The following is a 23357-nucleotide window of genomic DNA, read 5'->3' on the forward strand; positions in this document are numbered from 1 at the left end:
ACACAAATAATGTTGACATTTTTCATCACAATTTATTTATTTTGAATTAATAGAAAATGTATATAAATTACTGTCAAGGCTATTACAAGTTCTTTGGGCATAAGGCACAAAATCCATTTAATGTATTAGAAATTGAATTTAAACAAAAAAGTAGTAAATTTAAGTGGTTATTCTTTGGTTTTAGAGGGTAGGAAGGTGAAACTTACAACTTACAGAGAGTGTTGTAAGTCTCCCTACCAAGGCCATAGCAGAGGACAGTGTCCAGTGTTTCAATTGGAAATGCACAGACATAATAAAGCTCGGTGAAGTAGATAAATGAGTCCCAAGTGTATTCTCTAGACCTGTAGGAATGCACTGTGCCCTGTGTCTCAGGCTCTGAATGTGAGGCAGAATAAAAGTGACCCTGGATGCCATTGCCAACTCTGAACCTCAGAAGTGATCCACATAACAGGTCATGTGAACATCTAGGCATTCAAAATGTCAGTACTGTAAACATAACATTGACATGAGGGGGGCGGTATGAAGGGAGGAGGGGGGTATGAAGGCTGGGGGGGGGGGGTATATGTAGGCAATACTGTGCATTTACATGTTATGTATCACAATGTATTATTCTGATAATAATTTCCCATTAATAATTAAAAGTATGAAAACATTAGTGCATATTAATTGTATTTAAATATTAGTGCATATGAAAGGTATTTAATTACACTTTAGTGCATGAAAAGTATTTTATGAAAAGTATTTGGCTTCATTACAGAGGAAGACGGGAGAGATTAATTCAACAAAAAACAGCAGTACCATAACGATGTCTCTAAAGGAGACCGAGGCTCATTTCGATTTTCCACATGGCAAGGTTGCAGTGTCCATGTTTAAGAAGCGAACATGCATCCTCGTCTCAATATCGAAGGTGTTTAGAATCTGAGGGGAGAAAAGGTAGTGGAATATAAGACTGATATGGCAGTATACAGTATGTAAAGTATACAGTACAGTATATAAATAAACAGTATAAAGTAAACAGTATATAAAGTAAACAGTATAAGGTATAGAAAGTAAACAGTATATAAAGTAAACAGCATAAAGTATATCAAGTATACAGTATTTAAAGTATACTGTATATAAAGTATATCAGAATTTAAAGACACCAAATGTCACTGTTTTCTAACTCATAGTGAAATGGCATTTCCTTTTTTTTAATGTAACAGCCAATTTGAATATCTTGTGCAATACACAGTAACACCATACCTGTAGAAAATTTTCAAAAGTGATTCCTTCATAGAATTCATCAGGTTCCTGAAAAACAAAGTAACCCAATTTAAGCAATAAGGCATGATGACCTGTTCTTAGGCACGACACAAAGCAGTACACAGTATAACAGTACTTTGCACTTCAAAATAAGGTGTGGTTCACTGTAATGAATCGTGCTATCAGCATATCTTACTCATATACCTACTTCATAAACTATTTGATCAGTAGTACAATAAAGCAGTGTTAGTGATATCCCCGTTACCATTTTTCCCCTTGTAGTGCTTGCCACTTCCAGCATGGCAGCGTCTGCGATGGCTTTGGCGGTCTCCTGCCCGATAGTGCCAGCCTTAGATAGGAGCTCCTCCACCACCTAGATAGAAAACAGCACAATGGTCCATAAAACATTTATTAATTTATTGCGTTATCTTGAACTTCTGATGTACACGCAATTCAGCTTTAAAGCTGCCATGTATATTGGAATAAACTCAATTTATACTAAAATGGTCAATGATAAACCGTCCATCACAAAGCGTCACAGGGATAGGAGTGCTGACAGGATCAGTATTGCATTTTAGATCCTAATGTAAAAGATGACTATGTGGACAAGGGGACCTGATGCTACATCAGCACTACTTCTCTGAGACACTTTGGGGGGAATTCCGACCCGAGTTAAACACACCCATAAATGGAAAGTTCCTTTTATGCACTTTCTCTCTATGAGTATACTGACCTTGAACTTAAGCATGAGGATAGCATGCTATTCACCCTGCTATTCACCCTGCTGTTCACCCTGCTATTCACCATGCTATTCACCCTGCTATTCACCCTGCTGTTCACCCTGCTATTCACCATGCTATTCACCCTGCTATTCACCCTGCTGTTCACCCTGCTATTCACCATGCTATTCACTATGCTATTCACCCTGCTGTTCACCCTGCTATTCACTATGCTATTCACTATGCTATTCACTATGCTATTCACCCTGCTGTTCACCCTGCTATTCACCATGCTATTCACCCTGCTGTTCACCCTGCTATTCACCATGTTATTCACCCTGCTGTTCACCCTGCTATTCACGCTGCTGTTCACCATGCTATTCACCCTGCTGTTCACCCTGCTATTCACCCTGCTATTCACCCTGCTGTTCACCATGCTATTCACCCTGCTGTTCACCATGCTATTCACCATGCTATTCACCATGCTATTCACCATGCTATTCACCCTGCTGTTCACCCTGCTGTTCACCATGCTGTTCACCCTGCTGTTCACCCTGCTATTCACCATGCAATTCACCATGCTATTCACCCTGCTGTTCACCATGCTATTCACCCTGCTGTTCACCATGCTGTTCACCATGCTATTCACCATGCTATTCACCCTGCTGTTCACCCTGCTATTCACCATGCTATTCACCCTGCTATTCACCATGCTATTCACCCTGCTATTCACCATGCTGTTCACCCTGCTATTCACCCTGCTGTTCACCCTGCTATTCACCCTGCTGTTCACCCTGCTGTTCACCATGCTGTTCACCCTGCTATTCACCATGCTATTCACCCTGCTATTCACCATGCAATTCACCATGCTATTCACCCTGCTGTTCATCATGCTATTCACCCTGCTATTCACCATGCTATTCACCCTGCTATTCACCCTGCTGTTCACCATGCAATTCACCCTGCTGTTCACCCTGCTATTCACCATGCTATTCACCCTGCTGTTCACCCTGCTATTCACCCTGCTGTTCACCATGCTATTCACCCTGCTATTCACCCTGCTATTCACCATGCTGTTCACCCTGCTGTTTACCCTGCTATTCACCCTGCTATTCACCCTGCTGTTCACCCTGCTATTCACCCTGCTATTCACCCTGCTGTTCACCCTGCTATTCACCATTCTATTCACCCTGTTGTTCACCCTGCTGTTCACCATGCTATTCACCCTGCTGTTCACCCTGCTATTCACCCTGCTGTTCACCCTGCTGTTCACCCTGCTGTTCACCCTGCTGTTCACCCTGCTGTTCAACCTGCTATTCACTCTGCTATTCACAATGCTATTCACCCTGCTGTTCACCCTGCTATTCAACCTTGCTATTCACCCAGCTGTTCACCATGCTATTCACCCTGCTGTTCACCCTGCTGTTCACCCTGCTATTCACCATGCTATTCACCCTGCTATTCACCCTGCTGTTCACCATGCTATTCACCATGCTATTCACCCTGCTATTCACCATGCTATTCACCCTGCTGTTCACCCTGCTATTCACCGTGCTATTCACCCTGCTGTTCACCGTGCTATTCACCCTGCTGTTCACCCTGCTATTCACCATTCTATTCACCCTGTTGTTCACCCTGCTGTTCACCATGCTATTCACCCTGCTGTTCACCCTGCTATTCACCCTGCTGTTCACCCTGCTGTTCACCCTGCTGTTCACCCTGCTGTTCACCCTGCTGTTCAACCTGCTATTCACTCTGCTATTCACAATGCTATTCACCCTGCTGTTCACCCTGCTATTCAACCTTGCTATTCACCCAGCTGTTCACCATGCTATTCACCCTGCTGTTCACCCTGCTGTTCACCCTGCTATTCACCATGCTATTCACCCTGCTATTCACCCTGCTGTTCACCATGCTATTCACCATGCTATTCACCCTGCTATTCACCATGCTATTCACCCTGCTGTTCACCCTGCTATTCACCGTGCTATTCACCCTGCTGTTCACCGTGCTATTCACCCTGCTGTTCACCCTGCTATTCACCCTGCTGTTCACCCTGCTGTTCACCATGCTATTCACCCTGCTGTTCACCATGCTATTCACCATGCTGTTCACCATGCTATTCACCATGCTATTCACCCTGCTGTTCACCCTGCTATTCACCATGCTATTCACCCTGCTGTTCACCCTGCTATTCACCCTGCTATTCACCCTGCTGTTCACCATGCTATTCACCCTGCTGTTCACCATGCTATTCACCATGCTATTCACCCTGCTGTTCACCCTGCTGTTCACCCTGCTATTCACCATGCTATTCACCATGCTGTTCACCCTGCTATTCACCATGCTATTCACCCTGCGGTTCACCATGCTATTCACCCTGCTGTTCACCCTGCTATTCACCCTGCTGTTCACCCTGCTATTCACCATGCTGTTCCCCCTGCTGTTCACCATGCTATTCACCATGCTGTTAACCCTGCTGTTCACCATGCTGTTCACCCTGCTGTTCACCCTGCTGTTCACCCTGCTATTCACCCTGCTATTCACCCTGCTGTTCACCCTGCTGTTCACCATGCTATTCACCCTGCTATTCACCCTGCTATTCACCCTGCTGTTCACCCTGCTATTCACCATGCTGTTCACCCTGCTATTTACCCTGCTGTTCACCCTGCTGTTTACCCTGCTATTCACCCTGCTATTCACCCTGCTATTCACCATGCTATTCACCCTACTATGCACTATGCTGTTCACCCTGCTGTTCACCATGCTATTCACCATGCTGTTCACCATGCTATTCACCATGCTATTCACCCTGCTGTTCACCCTGCTATTCACCCTGCTGTTCACCATGCTGTTCACCCTGCTGTTCACCTTGCTATTCACCCTGCTGTTCACCATGCTATTCACCCTGCTATTCACCCTGCTGTTCACCCTGCTATTCACCCTGCTGTTCACCCTGCTATTCACCCTGCTGTTCACCCTGCTATTCACCCTGCTGTTCACCCTGCTATTCACCATGCTGTTCACCCTGCTGTTCACCCAGCTATTCACCATGCTATTCACCCTGCTGTTCACCCTGCTATTCACCCTGCTATTCACCCTGCTTTTCACCCTGCTATTCACCCTGCTGTTCACCCTGCTATTCACCCTGCTATTCACCATGCTGTTCACCATGCTATTCACCATGCTATTCACCCTGCTATTCACCATGCTATTCACCATGCTATTCACCCTGCTATTCACCATGCTATTCACCCTGCTATTCACCCTGCTATTCACCCTGCGGTTCACCATTTAATTAACTGAGCCCTAATATTCTGAACCCTTCTCTCCATAAATTCTAGTGAGTCTGTCAAAAAATAAATAATTAAAGATAGGCCTACACTAAATTCAAAGGGATGGCTTCAGATATATTTACTGAAAAACATATTGAATGAAAACTCCACGAGAAAATCTGTTGGCCAGCAATTGGGAGATTTTTCATCGGTTGAATTAAATTAATTCAGTGCGCCAAGGGAACCATGCCTGCAAAGCCTGTTATGCACCAGCACAAGATGAACACCAACTACTGAGAAGTGTGTAGGAAAGGCGTACATTTCCCAAGTCTGAGTCGGGCCCTTTGTGAATACAAGCGAATACAGGTGAATACATATATGGTGAGGAGAGAGAAGTAAAGGGAGGCGTTACCCGTCTGTACTCCTCCAGGTTGATGGTGCCGTCACTGTCTGTGTCATGCATGTTGAACAGAACTGAAGAGACAATAAAGAGGAACAAGCTTAACAGTATGTTTTTTACCAAATATTTTCTCCCCAAAGATAGTGTAACTTAAGGGTCTCTTACTATCATTGTTCAGGGGAAGGATATGACTCTAAGGGCCTATTCCACATGTAGGAGGAAGTAATGAACGATTAGAAAAAAATTGGTCTCTGAGATTCAGCCATGATTATGAGGATCAAGACAGACTGGTTGGTGCACTTTAGGCCCTATTTAGATTCTAGACAAGAGTATGATTACTGAACTGAAACGTTGTTAGAATTATATATATGCTTGAAGAATAGCCCTTCGAATAGCAACTCAGAATATGTGGTTTTTCTTCATTTATAAATCTTGGTGTTGACTTAGTATCAAACCCATGTATTCTGCATGACTCAAGACCACGTTAGCTCACCGAGTTAAAGCCTAGGCATTAGCCCAGGGTACTAACACAAGTCTTAGACAATCTTACTTTACTCATCACCAAACCAAACTCACATCGTAGTTTCTCCCTCCTCAGGTTCTCCCTCTCCTCCTCCGTTAGGCCCATGGCTGCTGGGCGGAAGTGAGTCATCACCATAAGGAACTCCTCAAAGCCAATCTCCTGGACTGTACCCGTCTCATTCTGATGGAGGTTTCTGTATCAGGTATACAGAGGAGGCATTTAGCTGGTTAAACCAGAGGACAGGGTTCAGTTTGGTTCAACCAAACAATTAGAGAGGCATAGAGTTACAGTTACATGGCAATTCACTGACTGCCATGTGCTGAACATGCTTCACGACTAAAGCCTTAATAGCATCACTGATTACTTCATGAACAAAACTCGTGTCTATGTGTAATAACTTGGTTATAACAGTCCATGGCAGTAAAGATGTATTGCATGAGTGATTTCAATATTTTCAAATATTTTTTACATTTTATATATTTTTTACCCCTTTTTCTCCCCAATTTCGTGGTATCCAATTGGTAGTTACAGTCTTGTCTCATCACTGCAACTCCCATAAAGACTCGGGAGAGGCGAAGGTCGAGAGCCGTGCGTCCTCCGAAACACAACCCAACCAAGCCGTACTGCTTCTTGACACAATGCCCACTTAACCCGGAAGTCAGCCACCACCAATGTGTCGGAGGATATTTTCAATATTACACTTTGGCTAAATACTCACCTTTTATCAAAGAATGCATTAATAATTTGAGCCCGGATTGGATTGTTATCTAGAGCAGGGATGCTGGCCAAATCCTCTCGACTGCAGAAGAAACATGATATGACAATACGTTAGTAACAAGTCAACAGCAAAACAGAAAACATGATATGACAGTTATTTACCTCTATTAATCAAAGTTAAAGGGTGTCTTTTTTCTAAAGGTCAAGGTTATTGTTCTGTCAATACATATTATTTAAATTCAGTACAGTATAGAATATCAAAATAAATACTTGTACACTCCCTCTCCTTTCTTTTTAAAGGGAAGGCATGTGCAATCTATCACTATGTCACTATGCAAGGCAACCTGCCAATGATGAGTGATTGTGTGTGTGATTGTGTGTGCGCCTATGTCTGTGTTTGTCCATAACATACATACCCACAATGCAACACATTCAAAAGGACTTAGCAGGCACTATTTTAGGCCTAGATTCAATCAGATCATGCGTTGACCGGCGATAGCCGACACCCGCATGGCTGATGTTTTGGAGGTGTCGGAGGTGGAACTGCCGAGCAGCTGCTCTTGTTCATTGTCACGAAGCCACACTCATCCCACTAATATTAGTTCAGAAGGAGAACGTGTGGGCGATATAGAAATAATGACACTCACATTTAACTAATTAAACAAAATTATGAGGATTTCTATCGGCCTAATCGAGGTGTAGATTACATCTCACATTCAAGTGTTCAAACTTGTAAACAAGGCTGCATGAGATTTCTCATAATGCGACTCTGTGCAGGCAGGTGTAGATTTATAAAGGTGGGAGCACATGCATTGTCAAGGTCTCCATTCTTACTGTTCAACTTAAGTTTAACACTTACCAAATAGAAGTTTCTTTGGCATCTCATGTTCGCTTTAGGTATTATGCCAAGAGCTGCTTGTGGATTTGACAGCTCTAACACAGTTTCACCTCCGACACCGCCAAAACAACCGCTATGTGGATGTCGGCTAAAGCGGATCTGATTGAATAGTACCCTTAGTTTAGGTAAATAATACTCAACGTGTTTCAACGAAGAGGGGTGTGTTATGAATACAAGGATATGGGTAACAGACAATGATGGACTGACTATATGTTGGTGTTGGTGACTATATGTTGGTGTTGGTGACTATATGTTGGTGTTGGTGGACTGAATGATGGTGTTGGTGACTATATGTTGGTGTTGGTGGACTGAATGATGGTGTTGGTGACTGAATGATGGTGTTGGTGACTGAATGATGGTGTTGGTGACTGAATGATGGTGTTGGTGACTGAATGATGGTGTTGGTGACTATATGTTGGTGTTGGTGACTATATGTTGGTGTTGGTGACTGAATGATGGTGTTGGTGACTGAATGATGATGTTGGTGACTATATGTTGGTGTTGGTGACTGAATGATGGTGTTGGTGACTGAATGATGATGTTGGTGACTATATGTTGGTGTTGGTGACTGAATGATGGCGTTGGTGACTGAATGATGGTGTTGGTGACTATATGTTGGTGTTGGTGGACTGTATGATGGCGTTGGTGACTGAATGATGGTGTTGGTGACTGTATGATGGTGTTGGTGACTGAATGATGGTGTTGGTGACTATATGTTGGTGTTGGTGGACTGTATGATGGCGTTGGTGACTGAATGATGGCGTTGGTGGACTGTATGATGGCGTTGGTGACTGAATGATGGCGTTGGTGGACTGTATGATGGCGTTGGTGACTGAATGATGGTGTTGGTGGACTGAATGATGGTGTTGGTGACTGAATGATGGTGTTGGTGACTGAATGATGATGTTGGTGACTATATGTTGGTGTTGGTGACTATATGTTGGTGTTGGTGACTATATGTTGGTGTTGGTGGACTGAATGATGGTGTTGGTGACTATATGTTGGTGTTGGTGGACTGAATGATGGTGTTGGTGACTGAATGATGGTGTTGGTGACTGAATGATGGTGTTGGTGACTGAATGATGGTGTTGGTGACTGAATGATGGTGTTGGTGACTATATGTTGGTGTTGGTGACTGAATGATGGTGTTGGTGACTGAATGATGATGTTGGTGACTATATGTTGGTGTTGGTGACTGAATGATGGTGTTGGTGACTGAATGATGATGTTGGTGACTATATGTTGGTGTTGGTGGACTGAATGATGGTGTTGGTGACTATATGTTGGTGTTGGTGGACTGAATGATGGTGTTGGTGACTGAATGATGGTGTTGGTGACTGAATGATGGTGTTGGTGACTGAATGATGGTGTTGGTGACTGAATGATGGTGTTGGTGACTATATGTTGGTGTTGGTGACTGAATGATGGTGTTGGTGACTGAATGATGATGTTGGTGACTATATGTTGGTGTTGGTGACTGAATGATGGTGTTGGTGACTGAATGATGATGTTGGTGACTATATGTTGGTGTTGGTGACTGAATGATGGCGTTGGTGACTGAATGATGGTGTTGGTGACTATATGTTGGTGTTGGTGGACTGTATGATGGCGTTGGTGACTGAATGATGGTGTTGGTGACTGTATGATGGTGTTGGTGACTGAATGATGGTGTTGGTGACTATATGTTGGTGTTGGTGGACTGTATGATGGCGTTGGTGACTGAATGATGGCGTTGGTGGACTGTATGATGGCGTTGGTGACTGAATGATGGCGTTGGTGGACTGTATGATGGCGTTGGTGACTGAATGATGGTGTTGGTGGACTGAATGATGGTGTTGGTGACTGAATGATGGTGTTGGTGACTGAATGATGGTGTTGGTGACTGAATGATGGTGTTGGTGGACTGAATGATGGTGTTGGTGACTGAATGATGGTGTTGGTGACTGAATGATGGTGTTGGTGACTGAATGATGGTGTTGGTGACTGAATGATGGTGTTGGTGGACTGAATGATGGTGTTGGTGACTATATGTTGGTGTTGGTGGACTGAATGATGGTGTTGGTGACTATATGATGGCGTTGGTGGACTGTATGAGGGCGTTGGTGGACCGTATGAGGGCGTTGGTGGACCGTACGAGGGCGTTGGTGGACCGTATGAGGGCGTTGCTGGACCGTGTGAGGGCGTTGCTGGACCGTATGAGGGCGTTGGTGGACCGTATGAGGGCGTTGGTGGACCGTATGAGGGCGTTGCTGGACCGTGTGAGGGCGTTGCTGGACCGTATGAGGGCGTTGCTGGACCGTGTGAGGGCGTTGGTGGACCGTATGAGGGCGTTGGTGGACCGTATGAGGGCGTTGCTGGACCGTGTGAGGGCGTTGCTGGACCGTGTGAGGGCGTTGGTGGACCGTATGAGGGCGTTGGTGGACCGTATGAGGGCGTTGGTGGACCGTGTGAGGGCGTTGGTGGACCGTATGAGGGCGTTGGTGGACCGTATGAGGGCGTTGGTGGACCGTATGAGGGCGTTGGTGGACCGTACGAGGGCGTTGGTGGACCGTACGAGGGCGTTGGTGGACCGTGTGAGGGCGTTGGTGGACCGTGTGAGGGCGTTGGTGACTATATGATGGCGTTGGTGGACCGTATGAGGGCGTTGGTGGACCGTGTGAGGGCGTTGGTGGACCGTATGAGGGCGTTGGTGGATCGTACGAGGGCGTTGGTGGACCGTATGAGGGCGTTGCTGGACCGTGTGAGGGCGTTGGTGGACCGTATGAGGGCGTTGGTGGACCGTGTGAGGGCGTTGCTGGACCGTGTGAGGGCGTTGGTGGACCGTATGAGGGCGTTGGTGGACCGTATGAGGGCGTTGGTGGACCGTGTGAGGGCGTTGGTGGACCGTATGAGGGCGTTGGTGGACCGTATGAGGGCGTTGCTGGACCGTGTGAGGGCGTTGGTGGACCGTATGAGGGCGTTGGTGGATCGTATGAGGGCGTTGGTGGACCGTACGAGGGCGTTGGTGGACCGTATGAGGGCGTTGGTGGATTGTGTGAGGGAGTTGGTGACAATACCTTAGTGTCTCCTCATTGTTACTCAGCTGTCTGAATCTCTTGTTGATGTTGCCAATCTGCTCCAGGGAAACTGTAAGATACCAATCACAGTAGTTTAGAGCATATTAGCATTAGCAATTTATCAGTAGTGAGCCACTTAAGACTTAAAGTCCTAATAACTTGAGAGTATTCTATTTCCAGATACACCACCCTCCTAGACTGGTTGGATATCTTTACACTGCTTTTAATTTTCATTCAAGCTTTCCTTCTGGATTCTATCTGTTGTGAAATGCAAAACATGTAAATGAGCTGTAGCAAGAAATAAGGTGCAAACAGGTACAGAACAGATACACCTGTTCAGAACTGGGACAACAATGGGCCTACGACACAATCAGCCTGATGATAAAAACACAATCAGCCTGATGATAAAAACACAATCAGCCTGATGGAAAAACAAACACAAGGGTGTGATTATATTTGCATTCAAAGGGAACATTGAATTATTGACTTACGTGTGGGCTAATGTCTTCACATGAGCATTTGAATGTTATGGTTGCTAGATACAGTTATAGAACCACAGATTGTGATATTTGGAAGAGGTTATTTGGAGGATATTTGGAAGAGGTTATTTAGCCGACAATAGTGTTTATTTTAAAAGAGGAACTTGCTTCTCCTCTCAGTGCCTGTTAAGAGCACATACTCAAATGGATATTTACAGGAGCAACAACTACTGTATGTGAATGTGCTTCAGTAACCACAGAACAACAGGCTACCACAAACTAGACTTTGCACAGGCAGGTGTACAGATTCATGTAGGTGGCGGTGCATTCATTGTCAAGATCTCCATTCTCACTTTACACACATGGTAATAAACTTAAGTTGGAATTTTATTGGAAACGGTCCATGATCAATCAGAGTAATATTATCAGTCTTCATTGAACTCTCTCACCGCTCTCTTCTGAAAATCAGTCATCCCGTTTATGAAAGCAGCCAGCTGATAAGATTAACAGATTAATGTTTCAAACACCTAGCTACTGCTTCAAACCTGTACTTCATCCACGTGTTATACACTGAGGGGAAGCAAACCTGTACTTCATCCACGTGTTATACACTGAGGGGAAGCAAACCTGTACTTCATCCACGTGTTATACACTGAGGGGAAGCAAACCTGTACTTCATCCACGTGTTATACACTGAGGGGAAGCAAACCTGTACTTCATCCACGTGTTATACACTGAGGGGAAGCAAACCTGTACTTCATCTACGTGTTATACACTGAGGGGAAGCAAACCTGTACTTCATCCACGTGTTATACACTGAGGGGAAGCAAACCTGTACTTCATCCACGTGTTATACACTGAGGGGAAGCAAACCTGTACTTCATCCACGTGTTATACACTGAGGGGAAGCAAACCTGTACTTCATCTACGTGTTATACACTGAGGGGAAGCAAACCTGTACTTCATCTACGTGTTATACACTGAGGGGAAGCAAACCTGTACTTCATCCACGTGTTATACACTGAGGGGAAGCAAACCTGTACTTCATCCACGTGTTATACACTGAGGGGAAGCAAACCTGTACTTCATCTACGTGTTATACACTGAGGGGAAGCAAACCTGTTCTTCATCCACGTGTTATACACTGAGGGGAAGCAAACCTGTACTTCATCCACGTGTTATACACTGAGGGGAAGCAAACCTGTACTTCATCCACGTGTTATACACTGAGGGGAAGCAAACCTGTTCTTCATCCACGTGTTATACACTGAGGGGAAGCAAACCTGTACTTCATCCACGTGTTATACACTGAGGGGAAGCAAACCTGTACTTCATCTACGTGTTATACACTGAGGGGAAGCAAACCTGTTCTTCATCCACGTGTTATACACTGAGGGGAAGCAAACCTGTACTTCATCCACGTGTTATACACTGAGGGGAAGCAAACCTGTACTTCATCCACGTGTTATACACTGAGGGGAAGCAAACCTGTTCTTCATCCACGTGTTATACACTGAGGGGAAGCAAACCTGTACTTCATCCACGTGTTATACACTGAGGGGAAGCAAACCTGTACTTCATCCACGTGTTATACACTGAGGGGAAGCAAACCTGTACTTCATCCACGTGTTATACACTGAGGGGAAGCAAACCTGTACTTCATCCACGTGTTATACACTGAGGGGAAGCAAACCTGTACTTCATCCACGTGTTATACACTGAGGGGAAGCAAACCTGTACTTCATCCACGTGTTATACACTGAGGGGAAGCAAACCTGTACTTCATCCACGTGTTATACACTGAGGGGAAGCAACACTTTTCACTTCCAAAAATACTGTGATATTTGTTTGACTGTCAATTAATTTTTAGATACATAATTGACAGTGTAATATTGAAATCACAAATGATAATTTTATTCTTTTCACTATAAAGTAAAAAATCGGACTATAGAGTAAGCTGTAACATCAACATATTAATCTTGCATGGAGCCATATTGGCAAGTTGCATGACATTCTATACATCTGGTTGAATAAACAGTGGTCCCTCTGTCCTTACCTACCACCCTCTAATCAGATTTTAAATGGAATGACAGAAGGACAATCCAACTATTGTCTATTCATGTGAAAACAGCTGGAATACAGCATCTTATTCTGTGCTCTTCAGAAGACTGACCAAAGTAATGCGACTATGCAATTCAGAATTCTAGTTTGAAATATGAAATGAGGAGGCACTTCTAGATTTGCTACACTGCCCCGGTCAACTGTAAGTGCTGTTATTGTGAAGTGGATACATCTAGGAACAACAGCGGCTCAGCCGTGAAGTGGTAGGCCACACAAGCTCACAGAACGGGATCGCCAGGTGCTGAAGTGCGTAGCACGTACAAATTGTCTGTCCTTGGTTGCAACACTCACTACTGGGTTCCAAACTGCCTCTGGAAGCAACTTCAGCACAATAACTGTTTTTCGGGAGCTTCATGCAATGATTTTACTTTTGCCTGGCAGCCGCGCACACAAGCCTAAGATCACCATGCGCAATGCCAAGCATCGGCTGGAGTGGTGTAAAGCTCACCGCCATTGGACTCTGGAGCAGTGAAAACGTGTTCACTGGAGTGATGAATAACGCTTCACCATCTGGCAATCTAATAGACGAATCTAGGTTTTGCGCATGCCAGGAAAATGCTACCTGCACCAATGCATAGTGCCAACTGTAAAGTTTGGTGGAGGAGAAATAATGATCTGGGGCTGTTTTTCATGGTTCGGGCTAGGCCAATTAGTTCCAGTGAAGGGGAATCTTAACGCTATAGCATACAAAGACATTCTAGACAACCCTGTGCTTTCAACTCTGCGGCAACAGTTTGGGGAAAATGTTCCTGTTTCAGCATGACAATGGCCCCATGCACAATGCGAGGTCCATACAGAAATTGTTTTTCGAGATCGGTGTGGAAGAACTTTACTGGCCTGCACAGAGCCCTGACCATCGAACACCTTTGGGATGAATTGGAACGCCAACTGCGAGCCAGGCCTAATCGCCCAACATTACCCGACCTCACTAATGCTCTTGTGGCAGAATGGAAGCAAGTCCCTGCAGCAATGTTCCAACATATAGTGGAAAGTCTTCCCAGAAGAGTGGAGGCTGTTATAGCAGTAAAGGGATTACCAACTCCATGTTAATGCCCATGATTTTGGAATATGTTCAGTGAGCAGGTGTCCACATACTTTTGGTCATGTAGAGTATTTTTCCCTTCTTCAAAGTTTAGGCTATTTATTGATAAATAGTTATTTTGCATTTGATTATAATCAAATAGAAAGTGAAATAAAACTGTTTGAGTATTGTAAAGCCTAGGCTACTTACATCCAGTTCGATCAGCCATATCTTGGAACTCGTGTTCAGTGCCCGCAGACTGCGAGGCTCCCATTGCGATTATTCTCAAAAGAGCTGCAATTGCGCATTAAAGGTTTTTCAGGAGCGCGCTATGATCTTAACCGCAGGTAAAACTCCTTGAGTTGTACTGTCCTCACTAGTACCAAGAAGCTCTTTCCTCTGCTTTTCATAAGTTAGTGTAACAGATGTATAGTGTACTCTCCATGCGTTGTGTTTTATAATAATAAATAACTTCGGCCAGTGGTCCCAGTTGAGCATCATTTATTTCTGCTGTTGTTAAATGGGAAACAGCACGTTAGTTGTGCAGGGCTTAACAGTGTTGATGGCTGTCGATGACAAAATCCCTTGCATCACATTTTCATACTGGGAAGACCAAAATACAAAAATACAATACAAAATATAACATGTATAAATACCTGTTGTTAAATGGGAAACAGCACGTTAGTTGTGCAGGGCTTAACAGTGTTGATGGCTGTCGATGACAAAATCTGTAGCATGAAGACAACTGTGTTAGCCGTGGCTTATGTGACCATGACATCGGTGTATGCTAGCTAACACAATTATTTACAGCAATCATATGCCAAAGCACATCCCAGAAAGCCCCTCAATCCCTAACAGGTACCATATACCCACACATGTATAAAATCAGTAACGTACAGCAAACTTGTACACATTGTAAAATAGAAAATAGAAAACAGTATTCAGAACGTGACCTACCCCTTGCATCACATTTTCATACTGGGAAGACCTGACGTTCGCGATCTCCCCCTATCTGCAAGTGGGGCCAATCACAACACCCCTTATTGTCATCAGAATTGAACTAACCAATAAGAATGCTTGAACATCAAATACACATTTCTTTAGAGGCAAGTGGAAACATAACCAACCCTGTTACATTCTCCCCTGCTGAATTACACTTGCATACTACAAAGAAACTAAATGAGGTATGCAATACCTTGCAATACATATGTCACCAAATATTCCAGTGCAAAGACTATTCTCTAAAGAGAATTAGGGGAATTCAAAGACCCCGTAGGAAAACATGCCTGTTACATGTTCAGTACACTCAGTGACAACAAGAACCTCAGACAGAAAAACCTTGGCCTACATGACCCCTGACCCATTACCTCTATAGGGTCTCTTGAACGTTAAAAGTAAAAAAAAAAAAATTGTGGCTACAGACTTGGATTCTAATCCTACACCCACACAGGTACTCTAATGAATTCTGTATGAAAAACCCTCTGTGTCTGCATAGTCTCAATGAGTCTCACTGGGCGTTTCCTAACTCGACCAGCCCCTGACCTGACAGTCCTAACAGAGTTATCATTACGTTTAACCTGTTCAACTACAACCACCATTGGTGGGTCACTGTCCACAGTCGATGGGTAGTCAAGGTCAAGGGTTCTGTGACTGTTGCTGGAACTTGTGCCACCAGTGGCATCTTCAGAATGTCTTTCTTCCTCAGAGGGTTCGGACATTTCTTCACCAAAGGTTAGCTCTGACATGCTTGTGCCACCAGTGGCACCCTCAGAATGTGGTGAGTTCTGAGGGTCCCTCGCCAGTGGCCCATCTTCCAGCACATCTGGGGTCTCTTTTTCAGAGGGCTCCGACTGTGTTTCCTCCGAGGTCTGTTCTGATACCCACACACTAGTCCTCTCACCAACGTCCATTTCTGGTATATCATTCATGGATGAGTCCTCCATCTCCTCACTCGGATCCTCACGGTCTCCCGTATTAGATGTCTCTAAGGCAGTGTCAGGGAGAGGCAAGAAGTTTACAGGCATTATCAGATTACGGTGTACCGTTTTCTCCTGGCCAGTCGACATGTTCTGTATCTTGAAGATGTGGATGTCACTATTCTTCTCCGTAACAATATAGAGGTTGTTCTCCCAGCGATCCGCCAGCTTCCTCTTTCCACGTTCACCCTTATTCGCCAGCAGCACCCGATCACCGACCTCCACTGGAGCTCCTCTGATCTTCCTGTTGTAGAGGCCCGCATGCCTCTTCAGCTGTTTGGTTGCCGACAACTGTACAGTCTCCATGGCCTCCCTCAGGTCTCTCGTCAGGGACTTGACGTACTCATCATAGTCTACAACATTTGAGTCTTGTAGCACCGTACCAAACATCATGTCGACAGGCAGACGTGGGGTTCTCCCAAACATCAACTGGAAAGGGGCGTGGCCCGTGGTTTCATGGACTGTACAGTTGTAGGCGAAGGTCAACGACTTCAGCTTCTGGGGCCACCTGTGCTTCGCTCTCGTAGGTAAAGCCCTGATCATGTTTCCCAGCGTTCTATTGAACCTTTCGACTCCCCCGTTCCCCATCGGATGGTAGGGAGTTGTGTGCGACTTCTGGACTCCTGCAGCACTCAACAACTCAGCAATCAATTTACTTTCAAAGTTGGCCCCTTGGTCGGAATGGATACGACGAGGAAAACCATACACACAGAAGATGTTGTTCCACAGCTGAAGGGCCACTGCTTTAGCTGATTGGTTCGGACACAAGAAGGCATGGGCCATCTTAGTAAAATGATCAGTGACAACCAGAACATCCAAGGACTTGTTGTTGGAGTCTTCAGCAGACCAGAAGTCCACACACACCAACTCGAGGGGCTCAGTTGTGATGATGTTCTCCAGTGGAGCTCTGGCCTCTGGCTCGGGGGCCTTACTGAACACACACCTCTTGCAGGTCTTGACATACTCTCTCACATCCGACTCCAGACCATGCCAGAAGAACCTCTGTCTCGTCAAGTACAACGTCCGCTGTTGCCCCTGATGACCAGCTTCATCGTGGACACCCTTCAAAACTGTCGCCCTCATTGAGGTGGGTACTACATACTGGTACGTCTTCCTCTTTGACAGCAAACTTTTGGTAACGCGATATAGTACACCCATTTTCAGAGTGAGCTTCTCCCAGGTCTTCAGAATCCGCAGAGCCTCGATTGGTTCATGGCCACGTTCCCTCCTAGAAGGTCTACGGCCCCTGTCCACGTAGAAGACAACTCTGGCGAGTGCATCATCCTGGCGCTGCTTTGATATCAGGTCGTCACGGGACAGCACTCTCACATCTGACATCTCAGATGGCACCAATGACTGAGTGAGCTGAGGCAGTAGCAGCGCACAGTTCTGTAGACCAGCCTCCTCTTGCGACCTCAGGATTGCTGACACCGCTTCCTTTGACAGAGAACCAGGAGAAGGGTAGGAGGTAGTTTGGCAGTCCATGACAATTTCACAGGCCTCTGCCTCAATTGACGGTGAGCAGCTTTCGAGGTCGAATGGGTGGTTCGACCAGCGGAACACATCTTGCACCTTCTCAGCATGTACTCCCGCAGCTTCTTCCAGCAAGGCCTTGTATGGAACCCTTGTGATGCGGTGGAGAGCGCTCGGCTGCACAAATGGCTGTCTACTGAGTGCATCAGCAATGACATTTTTGGGACCGGGGATGTACTTTATGTCAAACTCGAATGGGGCGAGTTTAGCAACCCATCTCTGTTCACAGGCGTCCAATTTGGGCTTGGACAGGATGTATGTTAATGGGTTGTTGTCTGTCCATACAGTAAAAGGCTTGCCCCTTAGCCAATGACTAAACTTCTCACAGACTGCCCAGCGTAAAGCAAAAAACTCTAACCTATGGGCAGGATACTTTGACTGTGCATAAGTAAGAGATTTGCTAGCGAATGCTACGGGCCTGGCTGCAGACCCATCCTCTGGCACTTGGGATAGGACAGCACCTAATCCATTACTAGATGCGTCTACAGACAGCAAGAAAGGTCTACTAAAATCAGGGTGGGCTAGCATGACCTGATCGAGGAGAGCTTGTTTCAACTGACTAAAGGCCTGTTTGCACTCACCAGTCCAGTCTGCTGCTGTGAGTTTCCTATTTATTCTTCTTTTCCTCTTTCCTTTCCCATGGCGTGGTGCCTTCGTCCCAGTTGTCAGCCCATGCAGCGGCTTAGCGATGGTGGAGCACCCCTCAATGAACTGCTGGTAATAGACTATCATTCCGAGAAAGGACCGAATCTTCCCCTGGGAGGGCACGTCCGTGTTATCCTCCATGAGATCCTTCTCTGTCATCCCTGCAATAGCCTTCACTTTTTCCGGGTCTGTGGCCACACCTCCTTCACTGATGACATGCCCCAAGAACCGCACTGACCTCTTCATGAAATGGCATTTCTTTGGAGCCAATTTCAGATTATGGGCCTTCAGACGCTCAAAAACGGACTCCAAGCGTTGCAATCCAAGTTCTTCAGTCGGGGCAAAAACCAGCACATCGTCCAGGTAGCATAGAAGGCTAGAAAAATTTTGATCCCCAAAAATGCTCAACATCATCCTCATGAATGTAGCTGGGCTATTGCACAGTCCTTGTGGAAGACGGTTATATTCATATAACCCAAAAGGAGAAGTGAAGGCTGTAAACTTCTTGTCGTCTTCATGCACCTCCACATTGTAGTAGCCTGAGGTCAAATCCATTGTAGAGAAGAAGGCATTGCCACCCAGGGCCGCCAGAGCATCAGCTTGGTGAGGTAGAGGGTGAGCATCCTTTACGGTGCGAGCATTGAGCCATCGGAAGTCTGTACACAGTCTCAGATCGCCAGACTTCTTCCAGACCAGCACGAGCGGGGAGGCATACTCACTGCTGGATTTCCTGATTATCTCTCGCTCTTCCATTTCATCCAAGGCCTGCCTGAGCTTGTCATAATGGTTAGGGGAGAGCCTACGGTAAGGTAGCCTGAAAGGCTTAGTGTCACTGAGTCTGATGCGATGGACATATCCAGTAGCCTTCCCGCAGTCTAGTTTGTTCCGGGAGAAGATACACTCGTAGCGGGCTATTAGCTGAACTAGCCGGGCCTTACACTGTTGCGACAACTGAGTGGACTCAATGTCAATGTCACTTAGCCCTAACTCATGCAACACCTCACTTGTCACTCTGTGCGGTTTTACAGCACTGTCAACGGTCAAGCTATCTCCACTACCATTGTCAAAGTCTTGATTGTCATCCATTTTGTGTACCTGCTGCACCAGGGGGACCGGTTCGACAGTGGGCCCATCTATGTAGTCAGTGTCAAAGTCCTCTAATGCCATGCAAGGAAAAACATCCGCTATCTTGGCATTGCGTCTCACTGTTACTGGCTTTGGTGAGGGATTGATAACTTTGACAGGGACCCAGCCATCGCTCCACAATGTCGCTACAGTTCTCCCCACTAGAATGTTTTTTGGTCTTGAGCGTGCCCTCGTAGGCTCAATAACGACAGCACTGCCCGCAGATACATTTTGAGGCGTACACAACCGGCCCCAGACTAAATGTTCCTGCATGGGCTCCAATGTGACCGCCCGCTTCAGCCTTACCGTGCCCACTCTTTCTGGCACTTCTGTCCCTGTCCATCTCTCTACATTAGCCAGCAGACGGAACAGTTTGTCATCTCCATTGTGTTCAGATGATGACATCTTCTCCCAGAAGTCACCGGTCGTCTTCAGCTCCCTGATGAGGTGTTTTATCACGTTGCTGCCTAGGATGAGCTCATCACGTTGGCCATCCACTACTAGAACAGGGACAGAGACACTGCTGCCATACACAGACAGATTCAATTCACACACACCTACAGGCTTGGTCTTCAACCCCCCGCAGCCAACCAACACCACTTCAGTCGGACTGAGGGAGCCACTCTTGAGCACACCTGCTTTCTCAAGGCGTGGCACCACTGTAGAGCTCAATGTGCATGCCATAGAACCGCTGTCAATCATAGCGCTCACCTCTATAACATCCCCCAGTAACACACTAGTATAGAAGAGTTCATCGTTGTGGAGCACTCTCTGTGTATTTTGCATAATGACTTTTTCGTTCGACTTGACTTCATCACAAACACTTGAATATATTGACTCTAAATCTACAACACTATCGAATTGGGGCACCTCACAAGGCCCAGCACTTCCCCCCACCCAGTGCGGGCCAGCCAGTTTTCCTGTCGCTGTGTCGTGTTGCTGTTTGATGGAGCGACGGGAATTACATTCCCGACGTGTGTGCCCAGCTGCATAACAGAGGAAGCATAGGTGGTTAGAATAACAATGATCCATTGTGCTGTGGTTCGCATCCCCACACACTTTGCATTGCAAAGGCGGGTTCTCCCTTCTGGGCCTCCTCTGGAAACGGTTATTATAGCCGCCTACAGGTTGCTGAGGCCTCTGCTCCAAGACCCGTTCAAGCATGCCCATCACACGATCCAATGCCTCGGATGAGTTATTTGTGGGCTGCTGCAAGGGGTCCGGACAGTTTGCAACAGCCGACACTGGCCTACTTACTTCCTGCGTCAGTGTGGTGACCAGTGGGGCCAGCCGCAAGGGACTTGGAGCCTTACACTTCCTCTGGTACTCCTCCAGCCTGTCATGGACCTCCGCAGCCGTCCACTCATGCAATGGTTTGCACATGAATATCAATGACAGCTCTGGGTTCGGACAGTGCTTGATGAACATGACAGTCAGAACACGTGATGGATTGTCTAGCTCCTTGTTCTGCCTCTTCAAACAGTCCTCTGCCACCTCTATGGCTCTGTTCAGTCTGATCCAGTAATCAAACGGAGTCTCACCTTCCATTGGCAACGTAGAATAAACATCAGCTAGGGGCATGTCAGAGTTGATTGTGTCGCTAAAGTGATGCTTCAGAATGTCAAAAACCGGTCTAGGGCCCTGGCTTAAGTCAACTGGGTTACTGCGTAGGCTTACTCTTACCACGTCACGTGCCCGCCCTTTCAGCTTACCCAAAACTTCATCTGACCTCTCCTGCCCACCATAGCCCTTCTTCTGCATGTACACTAACATGGTCTCCTCCCACTCATGCACTGTGCATTCCTCTGAACCATCCCCCCTGAAACACACTGGTTCCCTGACATCATTTTCCACCACTACATTTAGACTAGAGCTGGCCCCAACCTTGGTACCACCAACATAATCAACCTTCTGTCCCACCCCATCTCCCATAGCCTTTGATTCCAAACAAGAGGCAATATTTTCACCTATGGAGTAACCTATCTGCTTAACAATGTCCGCCAGGAAATCCATAGACACATCCTCCTTCCTAGGATTAGGTGAAACTGGCTCGAATGCACTGAGTTGAGGTAGCTCTAAATCATGTGGAAGGTGCACACTTGCCTGCGTAGTTGGCCTGGCCAGAGGTGTGGAAGTAACTGGAGAAATAGCTGCCCCCCTACCCACTGGCAGTGAAGGGTTAAACATGAAAACTCCCCTACCTCTCCCAAAACTTTCCATTTTTAAAATAAATTAAAAAATAATAATAATTTGTTTTGTTTTGTTGTTGTAAATATTAAGTCCCCCCCAAAAAATATGAAAATTATCACAATCAATATTAACACTTCTATAAAATCAGCTTGAACATAATGCACTCAAAATAAAAGTTCAGTAGTAGTTGTCTAACAAGACCAAGAATCAACACAGAAAAGTTACAAGAAACGCCTTAATAGTTGTCGCCACCGTGTGGTAGAAAATGGCATCACCCTCACGTTAATTGGCTTACGAAGGTCACTAGCGTAACAGCCCAATTACATCACTAAATAATCATAACATCAACACATACAACTAATAAACAGTATATTATATTCCCCACTCACTCATGCTACCAGGAGCTTCCTGAGAACTCCACTTGCGCAGAATGCAAAACCTAGGCCTTAGGCGTGTATCAGCAACCACAGTACTTCTTGAAGCCAGGTCTCCGATCCCTCCACGTGACGTCCGGCGAAGACAAGAAGACGAGTCACGGCACCAGTGTAACAGATGTATAGTGTACTCTCCATGCGTTGTGTTTTATAATAATAAATAACTTCGGCCAGTGGTCCCAGTTGAGCATCATTTATTTCTGCTGTTGTTAAATGGGAAACAGCACGTTAGTTGTGCAGGGCTTAACAGTGTTGATGGCTGTCGATGACAAAATCCCTTGCATCACATTTTCATACTGGGAAGACCAAAATACAAAAATACAATACAAAATATAACATGTATAAATACCTGTTGTTAAATGGGAAACAGCACGTTAGTTGTGCAGGGCTTAACAGTGTTGATGGCTGTCGATGACAAAATCTGTAGCATGAAGACAACTGTGTTAGCCGTGGCTTATGTGACCATGACATCGGTGTATGCTAGCTAACACAATTATTTACAGCAATCATATGCCAAAGCACATCCCAGAAAGCCCCTCAATCCCTAACAGGTACCATATACCCACACATGTATAAAATCAGTAACGTACAGCAAACTTGTACACATTGTAAAATAGAAAATAGAAAACAGTATTCAGAACGTGACCTACCCCTTGCATCACATTTTCATACTGGGAAGACCTGACGTTCGCGATCTCCCCCTATCTGCAAGTGGGGCCAATCACAACACCCCTTATTGTCATCAGAATTGAACTAACCAATAAGAATGCTTGAACATCAAATACACATTTCTTTAGAGGCAAGTGGAAACATAACCAACCCTGTTACATTAGTTACATACTCTTTATTATGGTCCATTGGGAGAGACGCTGTGCTGACTTCCCCAAGGTCCTAAAACAGGAAACCATTGTGGAGGAATATATTTTTTTTTACATTAGACAATTCAGAATGAATCGACTCTGTCCTTGAATTAATTACTGGTAAATGTGATGGATGAACAATC

At 45.6% G+C, this 23357-nt stretch overlaps 2 protein-coding genes across 2 annotated transcripts; both read right to left on the reverse strand.

The window, feature by feature from the left end:
• Window positions 1-7: 7 nt before the first annotated feature.
• LOC129826667 (calcineurin B homologous protein 3-like) lies at window positions 8-14863 on the reverse strand. The gene is made up of 8 exons (XM_055887640.1): window positions 14662-14863; window positions 10831-10900; window positions 6878-6958; window positions 6213-6352; window positions 5649-5710; window positions 1508-1615; window positions 1243-1290; window positions 8-918 (listed from the first exon to the last, which is right to left on the reverse strand). Exons 1-8 carry the CDS (start codon window positions 14723-14725, stop codon window positions 829-831), a joined length of 663 nt encoding a protein of 220 aa, XP_055743615.1. The 5' UTR covers window positions 14726-14863; the 3' UTR covers window positions 8-828.
• A 997-nt stretch (window positions 14864-15860) lies between these two features.
• On the reverse strand, window positions 15861-23181 carry LOC129826665 (uncharacterized). The gene is made up of 2 exons (XM_055887636.1): window positions 23005-23181; window positions 15861-22775 (listed from the first exon to the last, which is right to left on the reverse strand). Exon 2 carries the CDS (start codon window positions 21948-21950, stop codon window positions 15888-15890), a length of 6063 nt encoding a protein of 2020 aa, XP_055743611.1. The 5' UTR covers window positions 21951-22775; window positions 23005-23181; the 3' UTR covers window positions 15861-15887.
• Window positions 23182-23357: the final 176 nt, after the last annotated feature.

The sequence above is a fragment of the Salvelinus fontinalis genome, chromosome 28, assembly GCF_029448725.1.
Source record: "Salvelinus fontinalis isolate EN_2023a chromosome 28, ASM2944872v1, whole genome shotgun sequence".
In the NCBI taxonomy this organism is placed as follows: domain Eukaryota; kingdom Metazoa; phylum Chordata; class Actinopteri; order Salmoniformes; family Salmonidae; genus Salvelinus; species Salvelinus fontinalis.

Bases quoted from the DNA above. Each gene is read 5' to 3' on its own strand.
- LOC129826665 (XM_055887636.1), bottom strand. From the start codon at position 21,950: ATGGAAAGTTTTGGGAGAGGTAGGGGAGTTTTCATGTTTAACCCTTCA.
- LOC129826667 (XM_055887640.1), bottom strand. From the start codon at position 14,725: ATGGGAGCCTCGCAGTCTGCGGGCACTGAACACGAGTTCCAAGATATG. The intron at 6,353-6,877 runs GTGAGTATTTAG...TACCTGATACAG, and splicing joins AATGCATTCTTTGATAAAAG to AAACCTCCATCAGAATGAGA. The intron at 1,616-5,648 runs GTAACGCCTCCC...TTTTCTATCTAG, and splicing joins ACCTGGAGGAGTACAGACGG to GTGGTGGAGGAGCTCCTATC.